This window comes from Engystomops pustulosus, chromosome 6, assembly GCF_040894005.1.
Source record: "Engystomops pustulosus chromosome 6, aEngPut4.maternal, whole genome shotgun sequence".
Classification (NCBI taxonomy): domain Eukaryota; kingdom Metazoa; phylum Chordata; class Amphibia; order Anura; family Leptodactylidae; genus Engystomops; species Engystomops pustulosus.
Window position 1 is genome coordinate 95340816 of NC_092416.1, and position 27142 is coordinate 95367957.

At 42.4% G+C, this 27142-nt stretch overlaps 1 protein-coding gene across 4 annotated transcripts in view; it reads left to right on the top strand.

Annotated features, from left to right (window-relative positions):
* Nucleotides 1-27142, top strand: part of LOC140064031 (BAR/IMD domain-containing adapter protein 2-like) — a 152455-nt gene that overhangs the window by 33167 nt on the left and 92146 nt on the right. For 2 of the 4 annotated variants that reach the window (XM_072110433.1, XM_072110435.1), the window contains exon 1: nt 13215-13474. In XM_072110433.1, coding sequence (XP_071966534.1) covers nt 13427-13474 — 48 coding nt within the window. In that variant the 5' untranslated portion in view covers nt 13215-13426. Of the gene's footprint in view, nt 1-13214; nt 13475-16364; nt 16401-27142 lie in introns of those variants that run through there. The other 2 variants (XM_072110434.1, XM_072110436.1) reach the window with 2 other exon arrangements.

The following is a 27142-nucleotide window of genomic DNA, read 5'->3' on the forward strand; positions in this document are numbered from 1 at the left end:
CTTTACCTTGTCCCCCTTGTTACCTTGTTTCTCTTTTGCTTTATAGACAACAATTACTTTATAAAATGTGTTTCAGCTAAATTCCCTTACTTCTAAACACTTCTCATTAGTCTGAAAATCCAGTGCCAACATTCACCCAAGAATTACAATTAGCATAAATGAGCTTCATGCAGTCAATTGAAGGAAGTCAAGAAAGAAGTAATGTATAGTTAATCCATAATGAATAAAGTTTGCATTTTTCACTGGAGCTCAATGGCTTGGTAGAGTAAAGATAAACTGCTGTCCAGAATATCAATGACTTAAAGAGGTTGTCTGCAGGATTAGGGATAACTAGCTGATTATTATATATTTAAGACAAAATTCTTAAATATACTCAAAATAGCAAATTCTCTAATTCAATGTTATTAACAAAAATACAACATCTCACAGATGTAATTCAAACCTGCCTCAGTACTGCTATTGTGTGTTTATAATCTCAGTCCTGACTATGGTTGGGAAGGTCTTCCTATTGGGTCAGATTTCTCTCACATGAACATGTACCTCCTGTACTGAAGAAGCAGAGGTGAGGCAGAGAGCACTAAAACCAAAGACACTTCCTATCCAGCAGTGTGCAGAGGAGAGCAGCTCTACAAACAAGATTTGCGTCTTGATCCAATGGAAGCTGCGGAGCACAGCAGTGCTGAGTGTGTTTTATTGATTAGGTAAGGTAGCAGAGATGAGTGTGTTTTATCCATCTAATGACTCGGATATTTCTCATCTCTATATTTCTATTCCTCTGATATTAGTAGAATGTTCAGAAGCTAAATGAAAGTGTAGCCAAACCTTGCAACTTTTGCTGGGCAAATTGATTAAAAGGAATCAGAATTTGTTACCGTCAGTTAAGTTTACCGTGATTCGTGGGAACTATTTTTTTTTCCACTTTATTATAAAAATGGCCGTGTTACATGGGGCAGAGAACTCTGGGAAGAAGAAAGGAACACCCTCGATCACATGTACAGACATGTAAGCCGATCAGCGACCAGCAGGCTTATGTGATGTCACAGCGCTATAATAACAGACGGCCATTTGCAATCCTGTCATTTCACACTGCATGTGCTGTCTCTAGCATCTAGCTGCTTGTTCTTAGTAGCTGATGGAGTGATTTTTTTTCTCAAAGTCCAGGGTATCTGTTTTGGGGGTTCTATATTCCCCAAATTCCATTAGTTTTTTTGTTGATAAAATATATCTCAAGAAATCTTTGTCAAATCCACATAGTTGCTAGAGCAATTTTTTGGGGTTCTGTATTCCCCAAATTTCAAGTGTTTTTTGTTGATAAAGTAGATATCAAGAAAACCATATAGTTACTGGAGTGATTTTTTTTCTCAAAGTCCAGGGTGTCAGTTTTTGGGGTTCTGTATTCCCCAAATGTATAGGGTTTTTTGTTGACAGAGTAGATATCAAGAAATCTGTGTCAAATCCACATAGTTGATTAACTAATATGTCAGACAGAGAGGTGGCAGGTGGAGCAGACACAGGTCGCAGCACAGTAAGGGGACGTCGCAGCAGGGGTGACTCCGTGAGGCCAGAACTGCCGGTGTCATCCAGCGGCATAGTGTTGATCAACAACCCAAAGGTTCTTGATTGGAAGTCATCCACTTCCTCCCAAATGACATCTGACTACCCCAGCCAAAGTCAGTGGGCTCGTGAGCTACAACCCTTAGTTGGCATGTCCCAGGAGCAGGTCAACGGCCCTCACCTGTCCTCAACCAGCCTCTGCCCTGTTAATTTCCCTCAGCCAGAGATCTACTAGGTGGTTTGGGCTCAGCACCACTATACAGCAAGGACGAACTCTTTGAGGACAGTCAGCAGCTGCTTGACAGTGAAGAGGTGGGGCAGACATCCACTGCTTCGTGCAGTAGGCGAGAAAGTAGAGATCTGGTGAGTGGCACGAGAGGTTATGTTGCACTTGCAAGTAGTCAGACTGTTCATACTGAAACCGTTGAGGAGAATAGCAGTGACAGTGAAACACAAATCGATAATTATGTAGCCGATCGCACTTGGAAGCCGGATAAAGCAAGGGCTTCATCATCATCGTTGGGAGAAGAAGGTATCAGCTTGCATGTCAGGCAGCAAAGCACACATCAATAGTAGGTACAAAAAACCGGGTTGTAGTTAGACGCGCTGTCCGGTGAGTAGTTCATACGACACAGATTTTCTTTAGATAGAACACTCTTTTATTTGTATAGGTATTGGACTACGCGTTTCGGGGGTGGTCCACCCCCTTCATCAGGTCCGTAAACAAATGCTATGTAAAATTAGTACAATAAATTAAATTAAATTAGTGCGTAAATAAATAAATAAAAATTAGTAAAAATGCAGTTGGCAAAATTGCATTAATGTTTGTGCAGGTGTGTAGATGGTGGTTATATGTAAACAAACAATTGGATGTTTATACACACACAGTTAGCATGATTAGTTTCAATTAAAATATTAATGGATTAACATAAAAAATTGAAAATTCTACCATAATAATAAAACCAGCAGATAAAGGGGGAGGTACGGTAATTCTAGACCGAACCAACTACATCTCAGAAAGCCTTCACATATTGTCAGACACACAATACTACAAAAAACTGACCCATGACCCAAAACTAGAACACAATAACCTCCTGTCTACACTGGTCGACGAAGCCTATGAACAAGGCGTTCTAACAAAAAAAGAAAGAAATTACATTATCCCAAAAAACCCGCGCACAGCCCTTTTCTACCATCTGCCCAAGATACACAAAAATCCAACAAAACCACCTGGCCGCCCAATCATATCAGGCATTAACTCAGTCACATCCAACCTTTCCGAATATATTGACATCCTCTTACAGAAATTTGTTCAAACACTCCCCACTTACCTCAGAGACTCAGCGCAACTCATCACTGAACTGGAACATATACAATGGCAATCTGATTTCATCCTCATCACGATGGACGTTTCGTCCCTATACACCAACATTTCACATACTCTCGGCATCCAGGCAATAAAACAGACCCTCCAAACAGACCCATCAATACCCCAAAGACAGATAAACTTCATACTAAATAGCATCCAATTCATACTGGAACACAACACTTTCGCATTTCAGAAAAACATATATTCACAAGTTAAGGGAACAGCCATGGGAACCAGATTTGCCCCAAGTTATGCAAATATCTTTATGGGGTGTTTCGAACAGACCCACATTATAGAGAATGCCAATTACAACCATCAAGTCCATTTCTTTAAAAGATATATTGATGACCTTTTCGTAATTTGGAAGGGGACAGAAACCGAAGCCAAAGATTTTGTGAAAGAAATCAACCAAAACACCTGGGGAATTGAACTCACAGTAAATACATCCCCAACAGAAATAGAATTCTTGGATCTGCTAATACAGGTAGACCAACAGGACACAAAACTCATCACCAAGACTTTCTTCAAAAGCGTAGATGTGAACAGCTTCTTGGATTTCTCAAGTTCACACTACAAAAAATGGCTATGCAACGTCCCATACGGACAATACAAAAGGATCCGCCGAAATTGCACTAACCATAACACATTCCAAGCACAATCCAAAATCCTCAAAGATAGGTTTACACAAAAAGGTTACCCACCACAATTACTCAAGAATGCCTACCAGAAGGTCAACCGATTAACACAAAAAGATTGTCTTGCCCCACCCCAGAAAAAAGCTAATACACCTTCCCACAAACTCAACTTCATTACCACATATACTACGGACCACAATCTTATCAGACAGACCCTGAACAACCATTGGGACATCCTTAAGAGAGACCCCCACATCACACAACTACTTCCGTCCAAACCACATCTCACCTTTCGCAGGGCCCCTACACTCAAGAATATTCTAGCCCCAACAAAAATACGTACAGAAAAGAGCAAACCGCAACTCTCCCCTTTTCCAGAAATCAAAGGCTGCTACAAATGCAGTAAAGACAGAGGCAAGACCTGCGAAATTATGTGTAATAAAACAAAAGAGCTTAGGGCAAAGTCTACAGGTGAAATGTTCAAAATCCATTCCTTTATAAATTGCAGTTCGGACTATATCATCTATGTCCTAGAATGTCCATGCACTTTACAATATGTAGGACGCACCATTCAAAGCGTAAGAGAACGCATGAATACCCACCGAAGCAAAATCAAATCTGGATTCCCTCTTTATAGTGTATCCCGCCACTTCGCTTCTTATCACAACAAAGACCCATCTCTACTCAAACTAATTCCGATAGAACAAATTCCAGCCTCACACCCTGATAGACACAATCAATTGATCCGCAGAGAGAACTTTTGGATCTTTAAACTTAATACCCTTACCCCCAACAGCTTAAATGAGCTGATTGAACGAACCTAAGACAGCAAAAAGAAACAAATTGTTCCCACACTACACAAATACCAATCCTTTAACACCGCAGCCCCATATCAATAAATATATATTTTCTTTCTCTCTTTCCTTTCTAACAATACATCCCTGTACATAAGATATACTAAAGATCATTATATACATCATGTGTATATATAAATGTACATCTAATCTGTGTATATATACATATATTTCCATACTATAGTCCCAACCTTGTACCACCTCAACCCCCTTATTATTATTTCATCTTTTATTACCTATGTATATTATGTTTCATCATCCCATTACATTCATATGCAATCAAAAATTACAGTACATTTATCACAGTCAGTGCATACCAATTTACACCTATCCTTTTACGCCCCACAAAGCTCAGATCAACACTCTCATCCCCTATTAGACTCACTTTTAATTCCATCCATTAATAACATATGTTCTTCTTCCCCCTAAGCCCCAAGCGACTCTTTCACCTACTGCGCATGCGCGTAGTTTCATTTCTCTCCCTGCGCGCATATAAGCTCCCCCAAACAACACATCACGCACACTACAAGCGTGGCGCGTCAGGCAAGTTACTCCGAACACAGTAAGTGCCTTTCTGCCATCCACAAGCGTTCCCATTTCCTTCCTGTTCTAATGTATCCTCATCTCCATTTTATTCAGCTCCGTGAAAAACTCTAAGTAGCCACTTGACGGCACTTACAAATCCCTAAAGGTAATCCAACATTCATCTATCCCCTTACATTTCTTCACATTTCTCCACCAATCCTCAGCTAAATACATTATACATTTCTCCATATGCATGTCACCTCACACCATGGTTTACACTGTTATGTACAGCAGAGATATTTCTTATTTATATAGATTAACTAATTTACTAATTCATTTATCTACTATTTACAGACTGTTTTTATTAGAACTAAATCATGTTGTTATTTTTTATGTTAATCCATTAATATTTTAATTGAAACTAATCATGCTAACTGTGTGTGTATAAACATTCAATTGTTTGTTTACATATAACCACCATCTACACACCTGCACAAACATTAATGCAATTTTGTCAACTGCATTTTTACAAATTTTTATTTATTTATTTACGCACTAATTTAATTTAATTTATTGTACTAATTTTACATAGCATTTGTTTATGGACCTGATGAAGGGGGTGGACCACCCCCGAAACGCGTAGTCCAATACCTATACAAATAAAAGAGTGTTCTATCTAAAGAAAATCTGTGTCATATCAAATACTCACCGGACAGCGCGTCTAACTACAACCCGGTTTTTTGTACCTACTATTGATGTGTGATTTCCCTATCCGGCACAAACCAGTACCGGATCCCGGGAAGACGCAGCAGTCCAAAACTACGGAAACCCCTGATATCTGTTTCAACGCATAAGACACAAGGTGAGCAGATATCACAGCTACCACGCAACACATTTAAGTACCTTATTGCACTAGGGGGCACCGCCTGTGTTCTTTTTTATCTTCCAGGCAGCAAAGCAGGCAGCAATTGGCTACTGTGGCCATGAGTAAGCAGGGTGGCAGCAGTGCGAGGATAGGAGCCAAATGGCTGCGGGGTACAATACCCGCTTCTCAGGTCCAAGTAAGCAGTGGCACAGGGGCTCAGCGAGGCAGCAGTGTTAATAGTGACTCAGTGTAGAGTGTTTGCGGTAACTCGGCGGTGTGGCAGTTTTTTGTTAAAGCACCAGAGGAGCCGAATGTGTGTATATGTAGAATCTGCGGGCAGAAAGTGAAGTGTGGCCAGGGAGCTAGCGTTGGCACCATGGCCATGCGTCAGAACACATGCAGCGTCAACATCCAATGGCCTGGGAGAAACGTGTCTCAGATGTGGTGGTCCATCCTGCCGAAACAGCAGCAGCACCTAGTGGCACACATGCCATTTCAGCCAGTCAAGGCTCCAGCACCTCTGCCAAAGGGAGCTGTTTATCTTTGACATCATCTACCGGTCCAGATGCTCCTGCATCCATATGTTAAACCACCTGTATGAACAGAGAGAAGCCATTAATGATTTTTTGATGATGCAAGTGGACAGGAGTACTCCCCTGCGTAACTTTGATGTCAGCCATGTCAGCTCATGCATCAGCCATGAAGCCTTCCCCAAACGTTGAGAAATTATTCTGGATTCTAACTACCTGCCTCAGTCACTATTCTGATGCTGCCACCCGCCTGATGCCACACATCTGCTGCCAGTTGCTACACCTGCCTCCCACCATCTTTACCAGGTACTGGAATGTTCACCCACCTCCACACTCTTTCATTGTGCCACTTCCTGACCTCCTGCTGCTGCTGCTGCTGCTGCTCCCGTCACCTCCACACTCTGTCATTGTGGCCTACCATGTTGCTGCCACCACCATAATTTGTCATTGTGCCACTCTCTGGCCTCATACTGCTGCTGCTACCTCCACACTCTGTCATGGTGCCACTTTTTGACCTCCTGCTACTGCCGCCACCTCCAAACTTTGTCATTGTGCCACTCTGTGGCCTACCATGTTGCTGCCAAATCCAGAATTTGTCATTGTGCCACTCTCTGGCCTCATGCTGCTCCCGCCACCTCCACACTCTGTAATTTCCCTCTTTCTGACCACCTGCTGCTGCCACCTCCATAATTTGTCATTGTGCCACTTTGTGGCCAACTGACCACTGTCACCCTGGAACACCCAGTGATTTCCATAATGCCGTTTTCACCCTCCACCACTCTGTGACATTGCCACTTTGTTTGGTTTTCCCCTTCATTTTATCTGTCAGAAGGAATGAAAAGCTTCAGGATTGATAGCCAAAAGCAGGAGTGGATACAGAACACAGAGGTCATCTCTGTTTTGGATCAACTCCTGTTTGTTTTTGGCTTTAGCAATACTGATGGATTATTTAAGCGGACACTGACGGACAAAAAGAAGGGCAAAATGATCAGTGACGTCATAGAAAAATTACTGCCGACAATATTTCTCTCAGTCTCTATTTTTTCGGCCTTTATCTGCTTTTCATAGGATTTATTTTTCTCTCTATAATCCTGTAATGCCTCATCGCTCCTTTGCGTTTTAGCACCTTAAACGCCTTATCTTTCTCGTTTATTGCTTTCCTTACAAGACTAGTTAGCCACATTGGCTTTTTCTTTTTCCTCTTATGCTTTTTCCCATATGGTTTTTCACATAATATTTGTGAAAAACTCCTATTTTTTTTGGGGGGGGGGGGGGCTTTTGTCTTTGAGAACATTGTGCCAGTTTATCCCTATAAGGTCTTCACTAAAATTTGCTCTCCTGAAGCTTAGAGTGTTGATTGCCCCTCCACTAACGCTCTTAGTAAAGCCTAATACAAAATCAATTATCACTATTACCCAGGGTCCCCCAACCTGAAATTTTGATATCCTGTCAGGTCTGTTGGTTAGGATAAGGTCCAGCAGTGCCCCCTTCTTGTTGGATCCAGGAATAGTTGTGACAGGTAATTGTCTTTTGTTGTCGACAAAAACCTGCTACCTTTGAAGGACCTGCACGTTTCTGCCCCCCTGTCAATATCTGGATAATTGAAGTCCTCCATGATACTTCACCATGCTTTGAGGCTGCATCCATTACACTTATCAGCATTTCCTCTGCTGCCTCCATATATGTGGAGCCTTATAACAAACCCCTAGTAATATTTGATTATTCTTTTCCCCTCCCCTTATCTCAACCCATAGGGTCTCCACATTTTCATTTGCGTGACCGATGTCATCTCGCAGGACAGGTTTGAGGCAAGAATTCACATTTAAACAAACCCCTCCCCCTTTGTGATTTATACGGTCATTTCTAAAAAGACTATAACATCTGTAGTAACAGCCCAGTCATAGCTACTGTCCAGCCATGTCTCAGTGATACCCACTATATCATATTTGCGCTCCAACATTAAGAGTTCCCGGTCCTCCATTTTCTTTGTGAGGCTTCTGGCATTTGTGTACATGCACTTTTGTTCTTATTCCCCAATCTTATTCCATCTTCCCAGCCTCCTATCTACGCTGCCTGCAAAAGTGTAGTTGCCCTCCCCACAAGTCTCTAGTTTAAACACTCCTCCAACCTTCTAGCCATTTTCTTTCCCCCAAAACAGTTGCACCCTCCCCATTGAGGTGCAGCCCATCCCTACTATAGAGCCTGTAGTCGACAGAAAAGTCAGCCCAGTTCTCCATGAACCCAAAGCTCTCTTTCCTACACTAACTTTTGAGCCACTTATTTACCTCCCTAATCTCCTGCTGCCTTTCTGGTGTGGCACGTGGTACAGTTAGTATTTCAGAGAAAACTACCTTTGAGGTCCTTGCCCTGAGCTTATGGCCTAAATCCCTGAAAACATTTTTAAGGACTTTCCACCTACCTCTTACTTTGTCATTAGTGCCAATGTAGACCATGACCGCTGGTTCCTCACCAGCCCCTCCCAGTAATCTGTCAACCCTATCCACAACATGCCGAACCCAAACATCCGGCAAACAACACACTGTTGTGGGATCTTGGCCCTCAGCTTAGTCCTTTCGGGCTGGCACAGACGTAACCTTGTCAGGCTGCGTTCTCGCTTCACTTATTTGGTCAAGTTGACCCCTGTAAGTGCCCATGGAATTGAAGAGTGAAGCAATTCTAATTCGGATCGAATCGAATTTTCTTGGAAAATTCAGCAAACCTGGTCGAATCAGATTTTGAAAATTCGCCCATCTCTACTTGCAACATGATAATCTAAGCACATTCCAAGCAATAGGAGACTGGGGGATGTACACAACCCCAGAGGACTCAGGAAGTGTCTGCTCAGTAAGTGCTCGCCAACAAAGCAGAACTTTACACTCATGAGCTGATGCATTAATTCGAGCAAAAGTAGCAAAAAACTTCAAGTATGTAGTTAAAAGTTATCTTTATTATGTTGGCATCACTAAAGGATTAAAGGGGTATTCTCGTCTGGGCTTTCACATTCAGTTTCATTCATCTGCCATATATATATACATTTCTTCAATTAGATGTTATTTACATTTTTTTACCTGTGTGAAGATAATTTCTCATATATGTAGTCATATGGTCCCTTAGGAACAAGACTATGGGGGTCATTTACTAAGGGCCCGATTCGCGGTTTCCCGACATGTTCCCCGAATATTTCCGATTTGCGCCGATTGTACCTGAATTGCCCCGGGATTTTGGCGCATGCGATCGGATTGTGGCGCATCGGCACCGGCATGTGCGCGACGGAAATCGGGGGGGGGGGGGCTGGGTGGCCGGACGAAAACCCGACGGATTCAGAAAAAGCGCAGCATTTAAAAAAAAAAATTGTGTCGCGAAAATTTCACTCACCTTCATCCAGGATAGGCCGGTGTATTTCTAGGCATTCCAGCGGACTTCTGCACAGCAGCGCCACCTGGTGGACGGCGGAGGAACTACCATCAAAAATCCCGGCCGGACCCGAATCCAGCGCAGGGAACGCGGCGCTGGATCGCGAATGGGCCGGGTAAGTAAATCTGCCCCTATGTCTTTGGATACAGCTACCTCTGCTGGAGTGATTGCACAAAGAAACAAAAGGTTTTTGTATACGAAATGTTTGGGAGTTACTGCATGTCCCACAACCATCCTCTAGTAATGACCGCTGATGCCAGGAGGTCAGACAGGACACAATAGCGCATGTCTGGCCACCCTGCTAGACTTCGGGATGGTCGTATCCGAGGAAGCCATCTCGTTTCTAAGGGACAACATGACTACATTTCTGAGAAATTATCTTCACACAGGAAATTTTTTTTTAATAACATCCAATTGAAGAAATTTTTACATATGGCAAATTAATTAAATTAATTGGGAATGCCCAGATGGGAATACCCATTTAGGTTGTGAGGACTTTCTTTTCTGGATTAACACCTTTAAGGGAGACTACAAATGGCAATGACTATTCGTGAGGTGATGCAGCAATGAGTCAGAATGAGGGGAGCCTTAAAGGGGGTATTCTAATTTCAGCATATTAATGTTATTTTTTTGCATGATGAAAAACAATACAATTTTCCAATATACTAGAAGAAGAGAGCCAGGTGTCTGTAATTATACTTTTGGCTATACAGGAAGGGATGATGCAAGTGGACATGAATAGTGTCTGGGGGCCAAGCCACCTTAAACAAAGAATGTAATTATTATTATTATTATAAGATTGTCAACTATCATATACATATCATGCTGCACATTGTGCACACGATTCACTGTACACATCTGAGCCAGCAACTTAGACAAGAAATGTCAGGGGAGGGGAGTGCAGGGCAGTAGGACAAGGGTTCTCTCATCTCTACTTCCTGCTGTCTACTTCCCAAATGTGATCTTCAAATACTAGGTTGCATGAAATCATATTTCTGTGGTCTCTGACACCTGCCCACCCCCTTCCCATGATAAGATATGTATGTGTGTGTATGATTGTATATGCAGTATGTGTGTATATGCCATATGTGTGTATTTACTGTATATTATGTGTATATGGTGTATATGGTGTACATATGCTGTATGCATGTGTATGTGTGAGTTTATGCTGTATGTGTGTAAGGTTTGTATGTGCTATGTGTATATGTGTGCATATGTTGTGCTTATACTGTATGTATGTGTATATAATGGTGTGTATATCCTATATGTCTAAACAGTGTATACATTTATATATCAGTGCATAAATGTGTGCATAAGAGTACTTGTGTAAAAGTGTATAAATGTGTGTTTATGACTTTAGAACGTTATATGTGTGTATCTAATATTTAAAATTGAGTGTGTGTGTGTATGTCCCCTAAAGGAATCTGCACTGTCAAGTTTACTATCACCAAATTTTGCACAGCCAAAACTCAGGGAATGTCATAGACTAGGTTTTGAGGCGAATTTTCACCCCACACTCCAAAATACACTCATTAACCACCATATACAGGAGCAATTGTCTTCTGCTGCTGTGGCAGTCAGATACTGAGCTGTGATTGGTTGCTATTTTGCCACAGGTCATTAAGATGAGCTCTGAGCTTTGATTGGTTACAGAGAGAGACAGTCAAGTACAGAGAGAGACAGTCAAGTACAGATAGAGAATGTGAGAGACAGTCAATTACAGAGAGAGACAGTGAAAGACATTCAAGTACAGAGAGACAGTGAGAGACAGTCATGTACAGAGAGACATCCCAGTACAGAGAGAGACAGTGGAAATAGTCAAGTACAGGGAGAGACAGTCAAGTACAGAGAGAGGCAATCAAGTAAAGAAAGACAGTGAGAGGCAGTCGAGTACAAAAAGAGACAGTGAGAGACAGTCAAGTACAGAAAGACAGTGAGAGACCGTTAAGTATAGAGAGCTTGGGAGCTTCACACCCTGCCGACTTTCTGACTCCTGACCATTGATAACTTTACATGTGCCAATACACTGCAGGAACACTTCATATAAGTATATATAAATAAAAGCTATATTTGAATACTCCTTCTATTGACAATTTGACCACATATTAAAAGAAAATAACAATAAAAAAAGATCCAAAAGCACAACACAGAAACAGATCTTGAAGGAAGTAAGATGGTTAAAGGAAATCTGTCATCAAAATCCAGCATGATAAACCAGGAACAGTTACTCATTGATCCAGGCACCAGAACTGTAGTGATTGTATTCAATTTGTTATCCATGGCCCCCTTCCTTCTAAAATCAACTTATAAAATTATGCTAATGAGTAAGAAGGGTTCTGGGGAGGGCATTACCAGAGCACTTCCAAATTACAGCAGGTAAAAGGGGGGAGGAAGTGCTGAGCATGGGGTCAGTGTGAAAGTCTAAGTGCCTGTGATGCTGTAGCACAGAATAGCTGTGGTAATTCCTCCAAAAGTTTATTTTAGAAGTAAGGAGGATAACAAGAAAATTGCTTGATTTTGATTGTAGATTTCCTCTAAGAAGTAATGTAGGTGAGAAGAGTCATCCTAGGATGTCCCCTTCTGGCTTAAAGGGGTTTTTCCCTCCAAATAACTTGCTGATTGGTGAGGTTCTCAGTGATGAGACTCCCACAGATCACGAGAGCGGGTGTCCAATTGGGTCCCAGGTACCACAGTCGGACCCCTAGTCTCTCCCCGAGGATAGGGGCTTAACTTGTTTGGTGGCAAAACCACTTTAATGTTGACTTTGTTGTTGGCCAAAATCCGCTTTGAGATCTAAAGGTGACTTTTTCTCCCAGACAAAAAGCTTTACTTTTTTGTAATTATTTTTGCACTCTCCGAAGACAAATTTTGCAAAGTGTTTACTGCGGGAAACTATAAATAATAATACATTGCTTTATATACCAAAATATTTCTATTGCCAGTCTTTGGCTGGACAGTAAATTCATATTTCTTAGGTACATAGCTTTGAATAAGATTTATGTATTAGTATATGTCAATATACACTTTAATAGTTATTGCAACAAGATAGATCTTTTACAGAGGAAGTTTGTATAAGTGGCCAATTTAGGTGCAGTATTAAATGCTAAAGTCCCTTCATACATTTCACATGAGACAAGCAAACTCTTGTCCAAAAAGACCACTCAGGAAAATCCAAAAATACTTCTTAAAACATAGCTCCATTCATGAAGACTTCTGGTTGCAGGGTTAAACTGTTTACAGTGTCATGTCTCCCATTCATTCAAAGGGGAAATTGGTGTGTCAGGGAAAAGATGAAAGGGAACATGGATAAAGTCAAAGGCTTGGAGGTTAAGAGACCCCTTTTCAGGCTCTCCCAGATGTCTAGTGAATGAGTCCCTCCCTTTCTGTCAAGCAGAATCCTCCTTTTATGCAGAGCACATAGTGAGCTGGGTGACAGCAGAGCAGAGCCCTTATTGGCTACAAGTTTTTTATCCTGAGCTGTAGAACTTTTGTCTGAGGCTGTTTTCTCCCTCCCATCCTGTTTCCTCCCCAGGCCCTTCTCCCTCCCACTGCCATCCCTCCACACCAGAGCAGTGGTCAGTGGTCAACATCACAGATACACCTTCTGTCTCCACATCTCCAGGGATCCAGCTCTGTGTCGGTCATCTAACGTCCATGTGAACAGCTTCCAGCCAAGCAACATGTCTAGATCCGATGAGGTGAATAGACTGACAGAGAATGTATACAGAGTAAGTACTCTATGAGTCCTCAGGTACTTTCAGGGGGTCTTTGCCCTCTGCATACCTTTCATTCTTCTACAACGTGTTTTTATTACTTTAGTTGTCAATTATATAAATACTCACTTAACTCTTTATGGTTCCATCTCTTATGCACTGTGCTAATGCTTTAGGATACTTGCACTCCTATGTAAAACCACAGCAATATTACAATGAGCTGTAACAAATACCAAACTCAAACGGCACATGTATATAGAGTGATTTGTATGTATCACATTCTTATATATACATAAAACAATAAAGAGTAAATAAATTATGGTCAAGCAACGGGCTTCAAGTTCTGAGATTTACAATATCTATAATAAAACCGCTATGAAAATGTAACTAAAGGTTTGTTGAAAAAAGCAGGCAGAGATCTAACAATAATCAATACTGCCCTGAAATTACTTCTATCATGTTTCATACTAGTTATACAGCAGAATATCATGTACAGACTTCATTTTACTTCAAGGCTTTTTCCGAGCAGAGTACTGGGGAGAATATTTAGGGTAAAGTAATCATCTGCTAATGGGGGCATTGTGCACGGTTCACTGTGGTCCACTTAACCCTTCTGTCATTTAGGAGGGGGAAGGGAGCTATAGTCATTGTATCCTGACACTAACATGGTTTTTATTTAACAGTTCCTAAAGTTGCAGTACATACTAGAATAATTAACGTTCTGCGTTCCTTGAAGGTTTGATAATCATGATTACCCTTCTCAATAAATATTAATAAATAAATCTTTATTTATTTAGCAATATCATAGTCTGCAGCACTTTACAGTTCATGGGGTACATATACAAATGAAACAAGACATGATAGAGAAATGACATCCTCGGATGAAACAAAAGGAATGAGGATAATTGCTCACAAGAGCTTACAATCTATGAAGAGATAAGATAAAGGCTGCATACAATATTACAATATTATCTACCAAGCTTATACTTGTAAATAGGCAGAATCTTTCCATCTGATGCCCTCTTCTAAATCATTCAAATTAAACATGTTGTTTTCCAGTATCTTATGCTGGAGACGAGAGATCACTTTTTCAATGCAGTTGCTGTATTGCAGGGCAGGGTTGTGGCTATACCAGAGCAGAGGGGAAATTTATTAAAACTGGCGAAAGTTTTTACCCAAGGTAATCAATTTCCCATGTCTCTAATGGAAATAAATCTGATTGCAATTTACAATTACTCCACTTTCTCTTTGCACCAGTTTTCCCTCATCTCCCTCTGAGTTTCCCTTTAACATTGTATAGCTTCCAGTCACAGTGTCCTCTCTGTTTCTAGCCATCACTGCAGAAAGTCTGACACTGTTCTGTGTAATACAGGGCCTCATCTTGGCTAATGCTTGCTTGAGTGTCTCTAGTGTTTAATTGTAGGGGCTGCCAAAGAAAAAAGGTTGGATTTTAGAAATAACAGATGTGAAATGATCTTCTTAGAATTCCAAAAGCAAATACATTAAGAAATAAATATAAGCCATATGATGCCTTTTGAGAGTTCTCACAGTAGGGTTCTGTATGCCCAGTTAAATGCAGTACAATGTTCACGCAATCTGCATCACTGGTACTTCTGTATTATGGCCTTACAATAATTACAATTTTATTATTCTCAATTTATTTTTATCTTATACATTTATATTTATTATATAAATAAATATAAATAACAACAAATGCCTATTTATGAACATGTTTCAAGTCAAGGATGGGCATGTTATACCTGTAATATAATTTGTATAGTACAGGCAGTCCCCAGGTTACATACAAGATAGGGTCTGTAGGTTTGTTCTTAAGTTGAATTTGTATGTAAGTCGGAACTGTATATTTTATCATTGTAATCCCAGCCAGAACTTTTTTGGTCTCAGTGACAATTGGATTTTAAAAATGTTGGATTGTCATAAGAATCAGGATTAACACTAAAGCTTCATTGCAGACACATTTGATAACTGTTTCAGCTGTTTATTGTAGCCTAGGACTAAAGTACAATAAATTACCAATACCCAGAGGTCCGTTTGTAACTATGGGTCGTATGTAAGTCGAGTGTTCTTAAGTAGGGGACCTCCTGTATTATGGTTGTGTTTATATATTTACTGGATTCTTAATATTCTTAATTCCTTTTTGTGTGTTGCTAAGCTCTGTAAATTGTAGCAACAGCATAAATCACAGCCTATGGCAGTGATGGCGAACCTTATAGAGGCCGAGTGCCCAAACTACAACAAAGACCCGCTTATTTATTGCAAAGTGCCACCACAGAAATTTAATTTGTGATTTATACTCCCTTCTCTGTCACAGATTTCATGGATACCAGCACCTGAGGACACCAATAAAGCAGAAATTAGAAGAAATTTGGATGATCATTGTAGCTTCCCTCCAGGGTCCCATAAGCAGAAAGAATTGTCAGGGCCAGAGAAGGAGCTACAATGATAATCCAGATCTGTCCACACCTTCCCACTCCTCCAGTAGTCCCAGGTAGCACTGTCACTTTAAAATAGCTCTGTGCACAGCAAGTCCTGGGCTGTCTGTGACTGCAGGAAGATACCTGGAGTCCTCTCTAGTAATGGCCTGAGTGCCCACAGATAGGGCTCTGAGTGCCACCTCTGGCACCAGTGCCATAGGTTAGCCATCACTGGCCTATGGGGTCTTTGTCTGGCCAGCAGTACTGCCTGAGAACAATGCCTAGGCTGCATGAATATTGAGGACACACCATATGCTGTGTGCTGATTTTTGCAATTGCTTTTTTAGTTGACAAGAGTGAATAGGTTGGGGTCTTCAAGGCAACATGTCACAAAATGATAAAATGCTGATTCTCGCCACTAAGCCATTATTTTACTTATCATTTGTAGACCACTATTGAGCTACTTTATCAGCAACAGTTGACAGTTTACAAATAATGAAGCATGGGTGAGTTATATTAAATGATGTGTCTTTTAAGTGTATTCTTGGTGATGGGATGTTTCTGCTACTTCTGTACATAAGAATATGATGCACATTAAATGAAATCTGATACGACTGTATAAACTAAACTGATGGTCTAGTACAGAACCTGGCATCATACGACCCATGGGTCATATCTGACCCACTAAGTATTTTTGAGCAGCCCGAGTGACTACCCGTCATGATTGTTGGGGGGCGGTCACGCAGGCCTGTCAAAAATACTTTGCCGACACAAAGGGAGAGTGAGGCGCAGGACACACGAGTCGGATGCAGGACAGGAGTCGTGCTTCTGGCTCATGCGCTGACGCAGCTGACTGCTTGTGCTGTGGCAAGGCAGAGTAAGACACTCTCTTTAGAGATGCCACCGGAGAGACCAGAAGAAAGGTGAGTTTTCTCTTTTAAAAAACTCTGCACTACTATATATAAGGGAGAATGGAATGGCATAATGGAGGGAACATTATAAATAGGGTACAAGGAGAGGGGGCATTATAAACAGTGACATAATGGGGAGGGGAATTATAAATGTGGGCATCATGAGATGGGGCACTCTGAATGGGGGCATAATTAGTGGGGGTATAATGAATGGGAGCATAATGAGACAAGGCATTATAAATGGTAGAAAAAGAGGGGGCAATTATCATATGCCAGGCCTCCTGGCATCATCACAAGTAGGGGGGATGATCAGTGAATGTTAGAATCTATTTAGATGAAAGTCTCCATCTAACAATTGTCATTCTTTGGGGGACCCAGTTGGACAGTTTGATCAGGAATTTCTGGTTTCCCATACGCCAGACTTAAAATGTCACATAAAGTATTAAGTCAGATCCAGTCAACAAGTAGCCAGGTTCCTGACAACAACCATAACTGTTTAAAATTGGTGCTATACATTTGAAATATAAGCATGGCAGATGATATTCATTTATAATATAAGAACAGTGTTTTGGTGTTCCCACAGTGCTAGGCTGCAGGCTCTTCTACAGTTGCTGTGTAAAGATAGTCAGTATGAATTGGCTGTTAGATATACTAGGATATCACACGGCAAAAAACAACTTTATTAACCAGAGGACAGGTAAAAAGAATGATGTATTATGTGAATTTCTAAAAGACAGGGCGTTCAGCTCTTGGAACCTAATGCTAAACATTTACCAGGGTCCCTAACCACCCACCAAATGTTATTAATATTACAACTACCCGACTGCTTATAGCTTTTAACAGGGTCATCATGGGAATGTCTGGTTCTTTTATAGCCAAATGTACACGGACATGTGTGTGCCCTCAAAATCAACTTTCTTAGGGCCTACAAAATGCCTCATGATATGCCCCACCAACTAATAATGCCCTACTTTTGGTACTTCCCCGATGAACAATGCCTCCCTTACTTTATCATTCACTTGTAATGTTCCCTTCCTGCCTGAGTCATTTTTTTGTCTCATGGTGAAACCTCATCAATGTATCTGAATTTAAACTCATCATACACATTGAGCAGATTATTTGCTTAACGTAGCTCCAGATCTACGAGCAGGAGCTATTTTGTATGTAGAGGTGTCATGAAGGATTTCAAGACAGAAAGCCTTAATCGAAATGATTCACACAAGGGAAGTTTTACTTCATGCCAGCTTGTTTAAAACTACAAAGACCATGGAACAAATAATGTCAGTTCAGAACATCTCTGCAAGTTTGAAGTTGTTTGAGACCCCTCGGGCTATTATGAAATTCAGAAAATAATGTGAAATGAGCTGCAGCTATGGTAACCTCTTCTGTGCCATGGAGATTCACAGCTTTTCAGCACTTAGCATAATATTGTTGTTAAGTGTTTTGCTGGATATTGTAATGCCCAGAACTCCAGGACCTACTTGTAAGAAAATATAAGGCTTTTATTAAAGGGGTTATCCGGGATTAAAAAAATTTTTATGGCCGGGCTGGGGAGGGCTATTTAAACATAATAAACATGTACTTACCTCCTCCGGTGCTGCCGATGTCCCGCGCCGCGGCCCGTCTTCTCCGTGCGCCGGTTTCATTAAACCGGCGCACAGGGAGCTTCCGGCCGGCCGGATGCTCCCATGCGCACCATCTCCCAGCGCTTACAACGCTGAGAGATAGGGACGGATGGGAGGAGCCGTCCACAACGCGGACCGGAAGCTCCCTGTGCGCGGCTTCCGTGCCCCTGTTTGTTTACAGGGGCAAGGATCGAAGGGACCGCGGCGCGGGACATCAGCGGCGCCGGAGGAGGTAAGTCCATGTTTATTATGTTTAACTAGCCCTCCCCAGCCCGGCCATAAAAAGATTTTTAAACCCGGATAACCCCTTTAAGGCTTTTACCGTTGGGAAAAATCACAATCCAATTTGAGCTTCATAAATATTCATAAAATAATGATAGTTTACAAATACTGCAACAATAATCTAAACTCTATTTCTAGGATTGTATGAGGGGCACATGGACATTTATTTACAACAGTGCACAGTACATGTACCAATACATAATATATGAGAACTGTGTACTCAATTGATGGTACTTGGATAACCAGGACTTACGTCTCTACCTTGGTGTTCCATAGTTTTTGCAATGAATGGCCAGACGCCTGTTCTTTTACATCTGGAGCAACCCTTTGTGAAAATTTAGACACATGAGACCACACATATGAATGCACACTGAGACTGCTTAGACACCTGTACTAAGTAAATGAAATGAGGACCATCTCTCTATTTTCCAGAATGAACAATGTGCAGGGACCCAGACATACAGCATCATAATAATATATGATGCTGCGAGTCAATGCCTACCCACATAAATACTGTATGAATAATCATGCAGTAGTTCTGTGGGTAGTATATGATGTGATATTTATAATTCCTTGTACACCAGTGTTCTGGTGTACAAGGCATGAAAAGTCACAATGGCCCAGATAATAGCAGAAATCTACACCAGACTACATCGTGTAGCAGTGCGGGAAATAACAATGTAGCGGTCTTAATAAATTACAATTTACGACTTTATTAACTTACACAAGTGAAGAAGTCTTGGTGCAACAATGAAATATTTGTTTAGGGGACAGGAGTTGGGGCCTCAGTTACATATATAAATAAAGTTTTATTGAAATTACGTAAATCACTAGTACACAAAGTAAAAGTCACAGTAAAAGTTGCCCATGGGGCACTCCCGGTGTTGGTAACAGGTTCCCGACAAACGGTAAAAGGGACGCCTGTGATGGTAGTGTCTAGTTAGGGATTCACTCAGTAAACAGAAATGATGAAAACTCATGGTTGCTTTATGAGGAGAACTCTCAAGAAACTGTAAATCGGCAGAAGGTAGCAGGTTGGTCAGAACTTTGCTCTCTGAGGGCAAGCAGGGATATTAGTTGGCTGGCATTAGTTGGATATTAGTCCGCTGGATAGCAGGAATTAACAGTACCCCAGTCTGGTCAGCTAGACTAGAATCAATCTCTAAAGTGATTCACTTAAGATTCAAGAACCCTAGAGCTGAGCCTATTATAGACAGTCTAGAACAGTGATGGCAAACCTTTTGGAGACGCCCAAACTACAACCAATACTCATTTACATGTCACAAAGTGCCAACATGACAATTTAAGTAGGAATTTATTGATCCCTCCTGTATCACAGGTTTCAATCATATTGGTGTCCTGAGTTCACCAATACAATAGAAAGAAAATGGAGAAATGTGTAGCTTCCCTCCAGGGGACCCAGAGCAGGACCCCCAACGATAACCAATATCTATCCACATCTATCAATATCTAGACACTTGGTGTCTTCAATGTCAGATATTTATGTAGAGGGAGATGCCTTATTAAAAGTAGCACTGAGACATAGTTTTCCTTTTCCCACCCTGGAAAACTTTATTGCATATTAGCTGAAAGGTCATGGCCTTTAAGATTTCACATGCCTGTAAAGGTGACCTACTAAGGTAGATCTTAAAAGGAGTTTAGTTACTTCCTTGACCCTCTTTATAAATAGTTACTGGATAGACTTATCTTTTTATAGAGCTGAACTATCAAAATATTCTCTTATTATTTAAAGAGTGACTCTTTAGCCTATAGGATGAAAATATAGGCAATACAGTCACACACTTCCGCAGCCTTATTTGAAAAGTTTAAGTCCGTAGCTTGAGTCTGTAAGACAAGCTGGAGAATGTAATTAAGTCTCTGGGAGGTACAAGCAGTCCCCGGGTTACATACAAGATAGGGTATGTAGGTTTGTTCCTAAGTTGAATTTGTATGTAAGTCGGAACTGTATACTTTATCATTGTAACCCCAGACAAATTTTTTTGGTCTCTGTGACAATTGGATTTTAAAAATGTTTGATTGTCATTAGAACCAGGATTAACAATAAAGCTTTATTGTAGACACCAGTGATAACTGTTATAGCTGTTTATTGTAGCCTAAGGCTAAAGTACAGTAAATTTCTGGAGAGCAAAAATATCACAGGTTATGGGGAATCTTTACTTCTTAAAGGTTGAACTTGATGGACTTATGTCTATTTCCAGCCTTATATACTATGATATTATGAAGGCCAATTATATATCTGGGATCAGGAAAATTAGCTGAGGGCATACCTGGGTCTCAGTGTGCTATAGCAGCATTGGAAACTGAAATATAAATAACTCTGGGAGCATAGTATGTGGATCATGTCTAGTTCCAACACAATCCAGACATTCAGATGAGATCAGAACACTGATCCTATGGCTTTCCATTGAAAAGCTATATAACTCATCCAAGGTCCTGGAGTTTTCCTAGAGCTCCCCCATGGATGTGAAGGGGTGTGTCTACACCTAATATAATCAGGGCACTCCTTAGGTCCATTGTATTTGTTTCTGGGGAACTTTTTACCATCATCAAGAGTAGGAAGGATCAACAAGTGCATATTAACCTCTTTCCCCAATTAAGCCAGCACAAGGTACCTCACACATGAATTACTTGTAGTACTACACTTGTACACATGTCATTTCTGAAGATCCGTTATGTGCTATTGGCACATTCTCATGGATCATGTGCAGAATCCCCATATAATGATAATTGTAGTATGGCAGTATATGGTAGGATTAGAGATGAGCGAACATGCTCGTCCGAGCTTGATGCTCGGTCGAGCATTAGCGTACTCGAAACTGCTCGTTGCTCGGACGAATACTTCGCCCGCTCGAGAAAATGGCAGCTCCCGCCGTTTTGCTTTTTGGCGGCCAGAAACAGAGCCAATCACAAGCCAGGAGACTCTGCACTCCACCCAGCATGACGTGGTACCCTTACACGTCGATAGCAGTGGTTGGCTGGCCAGGTCAGGTGACCCTGGGATAGACTAGCCGCTGCCCGCGCTGCTCGGATCATTCTGTGTCTGGATGCCGCTAGGGAGAGAGCTGCTGCTGGTCAGGGAAAGCGTTAGGGTGTTCTATTAGCTTACTGTTAGGCAGGAGTGATTCTCCAAGAACCCAACAGCCCTTCTTAGGGCTACAATAACGTTCTACTTTTTTTTATTTATTTGCAGCTAGTACCATATTGTGAGGAATTTGCAGGGGGACTTGCTACCGTTGTGTTTAGCTCTTAGTGACACACATATCCACCTCAAACACCAAAGTGGGAAAATTTATTAGGGGTTTGATTTCAATTAGGCACAGTCTGCCATTTACTTTTTATTTTACGTTTATTTTTTTAATAACTCAGTGTCATCTCATCTGGCATAGTAGTGTGCTTTCATACTTGGCTAGAAAATAGCCATAGGAGAATCCAAACAGCTTACTTACGCCTACAGTAGCGTTATATATATTTGATTTCTGGTTGATCTGCTGGTGGCTGTACTTGCTGCAGTGCATCTACTAGCAAATTGTGAGCAATTTGTAGTGAGACTTGCGACCGCTGTGTTTTGCACTTAGTGACGCACATATCCATTGCAAAGACCGAAGTGGGAAAATTTAGTAGGGGTTGGATTTCAATTAGGCACAGTCTGCCATTTTTCCTTTTTTATTTTACGTTTATTTTGTTTCATAACTCTGCGTCATCTCATCTGGCATAGTAGTGTGCTTTCATACTTGGCTAGAAAATAGCCATAGGAGAATCCAAACAGCTTACTTACGCCTACAGTAGCGTTATATATATTTGATTTCTGGTTGATCTGCTGGTGGCTGTACTTGCTGCAGTGCATCTACTAGCAAATTGTGAGCAATTTGTAGTGAGACTTGCGACCGCTGTGTTTTGCGCTTAGTGACGCACATATCCATTGCAAAGACCGAAGTGGGAAAATTTAGTAGGGGTTGGATTTCAATTAGGCACAGTCTGCCATTTTTCCTTTTTTATTTTACGTTTATTTTGTTTCATAACTCTGCGTCATCTCATCTGGCATAGTAGTGTGCTTTCATACTTGGCTAGAAAATAGCCATAGGAGAATCTAAACGGCTTACTTACGCCTACAGTAGCGTTATATATATTTGATTTCTGGTTGATCTGCTGGTGGCTGTACTTGCTGCAGTGCATCTACTAGCAAATTGTGAGCAATTTGTAGTGAGACTTGCGACCGCTGTGTTTTGCGCTTAGTGACGCACATATCCATTGCAAAGACCGAAGTGGGAAAATTTAGTAGGGGTTGGATTTCAATTAGGCACAGTCTGCCATTTTTCCTTTTTTATTTTACGTTTATTTTGTTTCATAACTCTGCGTCATCTCATCTGGCATAGTAGTGTGCTTTCATACTTGGCTAGAAAATAGCCATAGGAGAATCTAAACGGCTTACTTACGCCTACAGTAGCGTTATATATATTTGATTTCTGGTTGATCTGCTGGTGGCTGTACTTGCTGCAGTGCATCTACTAGCAAATTGTGAGCAATTTGTAGTGAGACTTGCGACCGCTGTGTTTTGCGCTTAGTGACACACATATCCATTGCAAAGACCGAAGTGGGAAAATTTAGTAGGGGTTGGATTTCAATTAGGCACAGTCTGCCATTTTTCCTTTTTTATTTTACGTTTATTTTGTTTCATAACTCTGCGTCATCTCATCTGGCATAGTAGTGTGCTTTCATACTTGGCTAGAAAATAGCCATAGGAGAATCTAAACGGCTTACTTACGCCTACAGTAGCGTTATATATATTTGATTTCTGGTTGATCTGCTGGTGGCTGTACTTGCTGCAGTGCATCTACTAGCCAATTGTGAGCAATTTGTAGTGAGACTTGCGACCGCTGTGTTTTGCGCTTAGTGACGCACATATCCATTGCAAAGACCGAAGTGGGAAAATTTAGTAGGGGTTGGATATCAATTAGGCACAGTCTGCCATTTTTCCTTTTTTATTTTACGTTTATTTTGTTTCATAACTCTGCGTCATCTCATCTGGCATAGTAGTGTGCTTTCATACTTGGCTAGAAAATAGCCATAGGAGAATCTAAACGGCTTACTTACGCCTACAGTAGCGTTATATATATTTGATTTCTGGTTGATCTGCTGGTGGCTGTACTTGCTGCAGTGCATCTACTAGCAAATTGTGAGCAATTTGTAGTGAGACTTGCGACCGCTGTGTTTTGCGCTTAGTGACGCACATATCCATTGCAAAGACCGAAGTGGGAAAATTTAGTAGGGGTTGGATTTCAATTAGGCACAGTCTGCCATTTTTCCTTTTTTATTTTACGTTTATTTTGTTTCATAACTCTGCGTCATCTCATCTGGCATAGTAGTGTGCTTTCATGCTTGGCTAGAAAATAGCCATAGGAGAATCTAAACGGCTTACTTACGCCTACAGTAGCGTTATATATATTTGATTTCTGGTTGATCTGCTGGTGGCTGTACTTGCTGCAGTGCATCTACTAGTCAATTGTGAGCAATTTGTAGTGAGACTTGCGACCGCTGTGTTTTGCGCTTAGTGACGCACATATCCATTGCAAAGACCGAAGTGGGAAAATTTAGTAGGGGTTGGATTTCAATTAGGCACAGTCTGCCATTTTTCCTTTTTTATTTTACGTTTATTTTGTTTCATAACTCTGCGTCATCTCATCTGGCATAGTAGTGTGCTTTCATACTTGGCTAGAAAATAGCCATAGGAGAATCTAAACGGCTTACTTACGCCTACAGTAGCGTTATATATATTTGATTTCTGGTTGATCTGCTGGTGGCTGTACTTGCTGCAGTGCATCTACTAGCCAATTGTGAGCAATTTGTAGTGAGACTTGTGACCGCTGTGTTTTGCGCTTAGTGACGCACATATCCATTGCAAAGACCGAAGTGGGAAAATTTAGTAGGGGTTGGATTTCAATTAGGCACAGTCTGCCATTTTTCCTTTTTTATTTTACGTTTATTTTGTTTCATAACTCTGCGTCATCTCATCTGGCATAGTAGTGTGCTTTCATACTTGGCTAGAAAATAGCCATAGCAATAGGATAGCATCGTTTGGTTTTAAAAACTCAAAAACACAAAAAAAAAAAAAAAACACAAAAAAAAGTTAAAAAAAAAATTTAAGTTATAACTCTCATTTTAAAAATGTTTAACCCGAGGGCTAGGGGTAGAGGACGAGGGTGGGGACGTGGGCGTCCAACTACTGCAGGGGTCAGAGGCCGTGGTCCTGGGCGGGGTGAGACACCACCTGCTTATGAGGGAGCAGGGGAACGCCGCAGAGCTACACTCCCTAGGTTCATGTCTGAAGTTACTGGGACTCGTGGTAGAGCACTGTTGAGGCCAGAACAGTGCGAACAGGTGATGTCGTGGATTGCCGACAATGCTTCGAGCAATTTGTCCACCAGTCAGTCTTCCACGCAGTCCACCCATGTCACCGAAATCGGCACTCCTCCAGCTCCTGCACCTCAGCCTCCTCCCCCCCAGTCTGCCCCCTCCCAGGAAAATTTGCCATTTGAACCGGCATACTCTGAGGAACTGTTTTCTGGACCCTTCCCACAGTCACAAACCACTTGTCCGGTTGCTGCTGAGCAATTTTCCGATGCCCAGGTTTTCCACCAGTCACAGTCTGTGGGTGATGATGACCTTCTTGACGTAGTGGAAGTGTGTAAAGAGGTGTCCGACGATGAGGAGACACGGTTGTCAGACAGTGGGGAAGTTGTTGTCAGGGCAGGAAGTCCGAGGGGGGAGCAGACTGAGGGATCGGAGGATGATGAGGTGACAGACCCAAGCTGGGTTGATAGGCCGGGTGAACACAGTGCTTCTGAGACGGAGGAGAGTCCTCGACCAGAACAGGTTGGAAGAGGCAGTGGTGGGGCCAGACAGAGAGGCAGGGCCAGAGCTGGTGCATCAGCGCCAAATGTGTCAACTAGTGAAGCTCCCGTGGCGAGGGCTCTTGCGGCGAGGGCTAGATTTTCAGAAGTCTGGAGGTTCTTTAAGGAAACACCGGATGACCGACGGACTGTGGTGTGCAACATTTGCCAAACCAGGCTCAGCAGGTGTTCCACCACTACTAGCTTAACTACCACCAGTATGCGCAGGCATATGAATGCTAAACACCCCACTCAGTGGCAACAAGCCCGTTCACCTCCGGCCGTGCACACCACTGCTCCTTCCCCTGTGTCAGCTGATAGTCAGCCCCCTGCCCAGGACCCTGCCACAAAAACCCCATCGTCGCCTCCACGATCCTCCACAGCATCCACCAGCGTTCAGCTCTCCATACCCCAGACGCTGGAGCGGAAACGCAAATATAGTGCAACCCACCCGCACGCCCAAGCCCTTAATGTCCACATCTCCAGATTGCTTAGCCTGGAGATGCTGCCCTATAGGCTAGTAGAGACCGAGGCCTTTCGCAACCTCATGGCGGCGGCCGCCCCTCGGTATTCGGTTCCCAGCCGTCACTACTTTTCCCGGTGTGCCGTCCCAGGCCTGCACCAGCACGTGTCAGACAACATCACCCGTGCCCTGACCAACGCCGTTTCTGACAAGGTCCACCTGACCACGGACACGTGGACGAGTGCTGCCGGGCAGGGCCACTATATATCGCTGACGGCACATTGGGTTAACTTGGTGGAGGCTGGGACCGAGTCTGACCCTGGGGCTGGTCATATACTGCCGACGCCGAGGATTGCGGGGCCTACCTCGGTCCAGGTGTTTCAGGCCTACTATGCCTCCTCCTCCTCCCACCCCTCCTCCACCTCCTCCTCCGAACTACCATCCGTGGGCACGGCGCCATCAGTCGTTAGCTCTAGGCACAGCAGCAGTGCCGTCGCTAAGCGACAGCAGGCGGTGCTCAAACTGCTGAGCCTAGGCGATAAAAGGCACACCGCCCAAGAGCTATTACAGGGCATCACGGTGCAGACTGATCTGTGGCTGGCACCGCTGAACCTGAAGCCAGGCATGGTTGTGTGTGACAACGGCCGTAACCTGGTGGCGGCTCTGCAACTCGGCAGACTGACACATGTGCCATGCCTGGCCCATGTGTTAAATCTGATAGTTCAGCGTTTCCTCAAGACATACCCCAATCTGTCAGATTTGCTCACGAAGGTGCGCCGCATCTGTGCGCATTTCAGGAAGTCCAGCACAGATGCTGCCGCCTCCAACTGCCCGCTCACCGACTGTTGTGCGACGTGCCCACGAGGTGGAATTCAACACTGACCATGTTATCCACAGTTTACCAGCAGCGCCGAGCCATTGTAGACTGCCAGATGTCAACTTCCACCAGAACTGGTAGTCAGGTCAGTCAGCTTCCTCAAGTCTACAATGAGGAGTGGACGTGGATGTCTGATATCTGTCAGGTGCTGAGTAACTTTGAGGAGTCAACACAGATGGTCA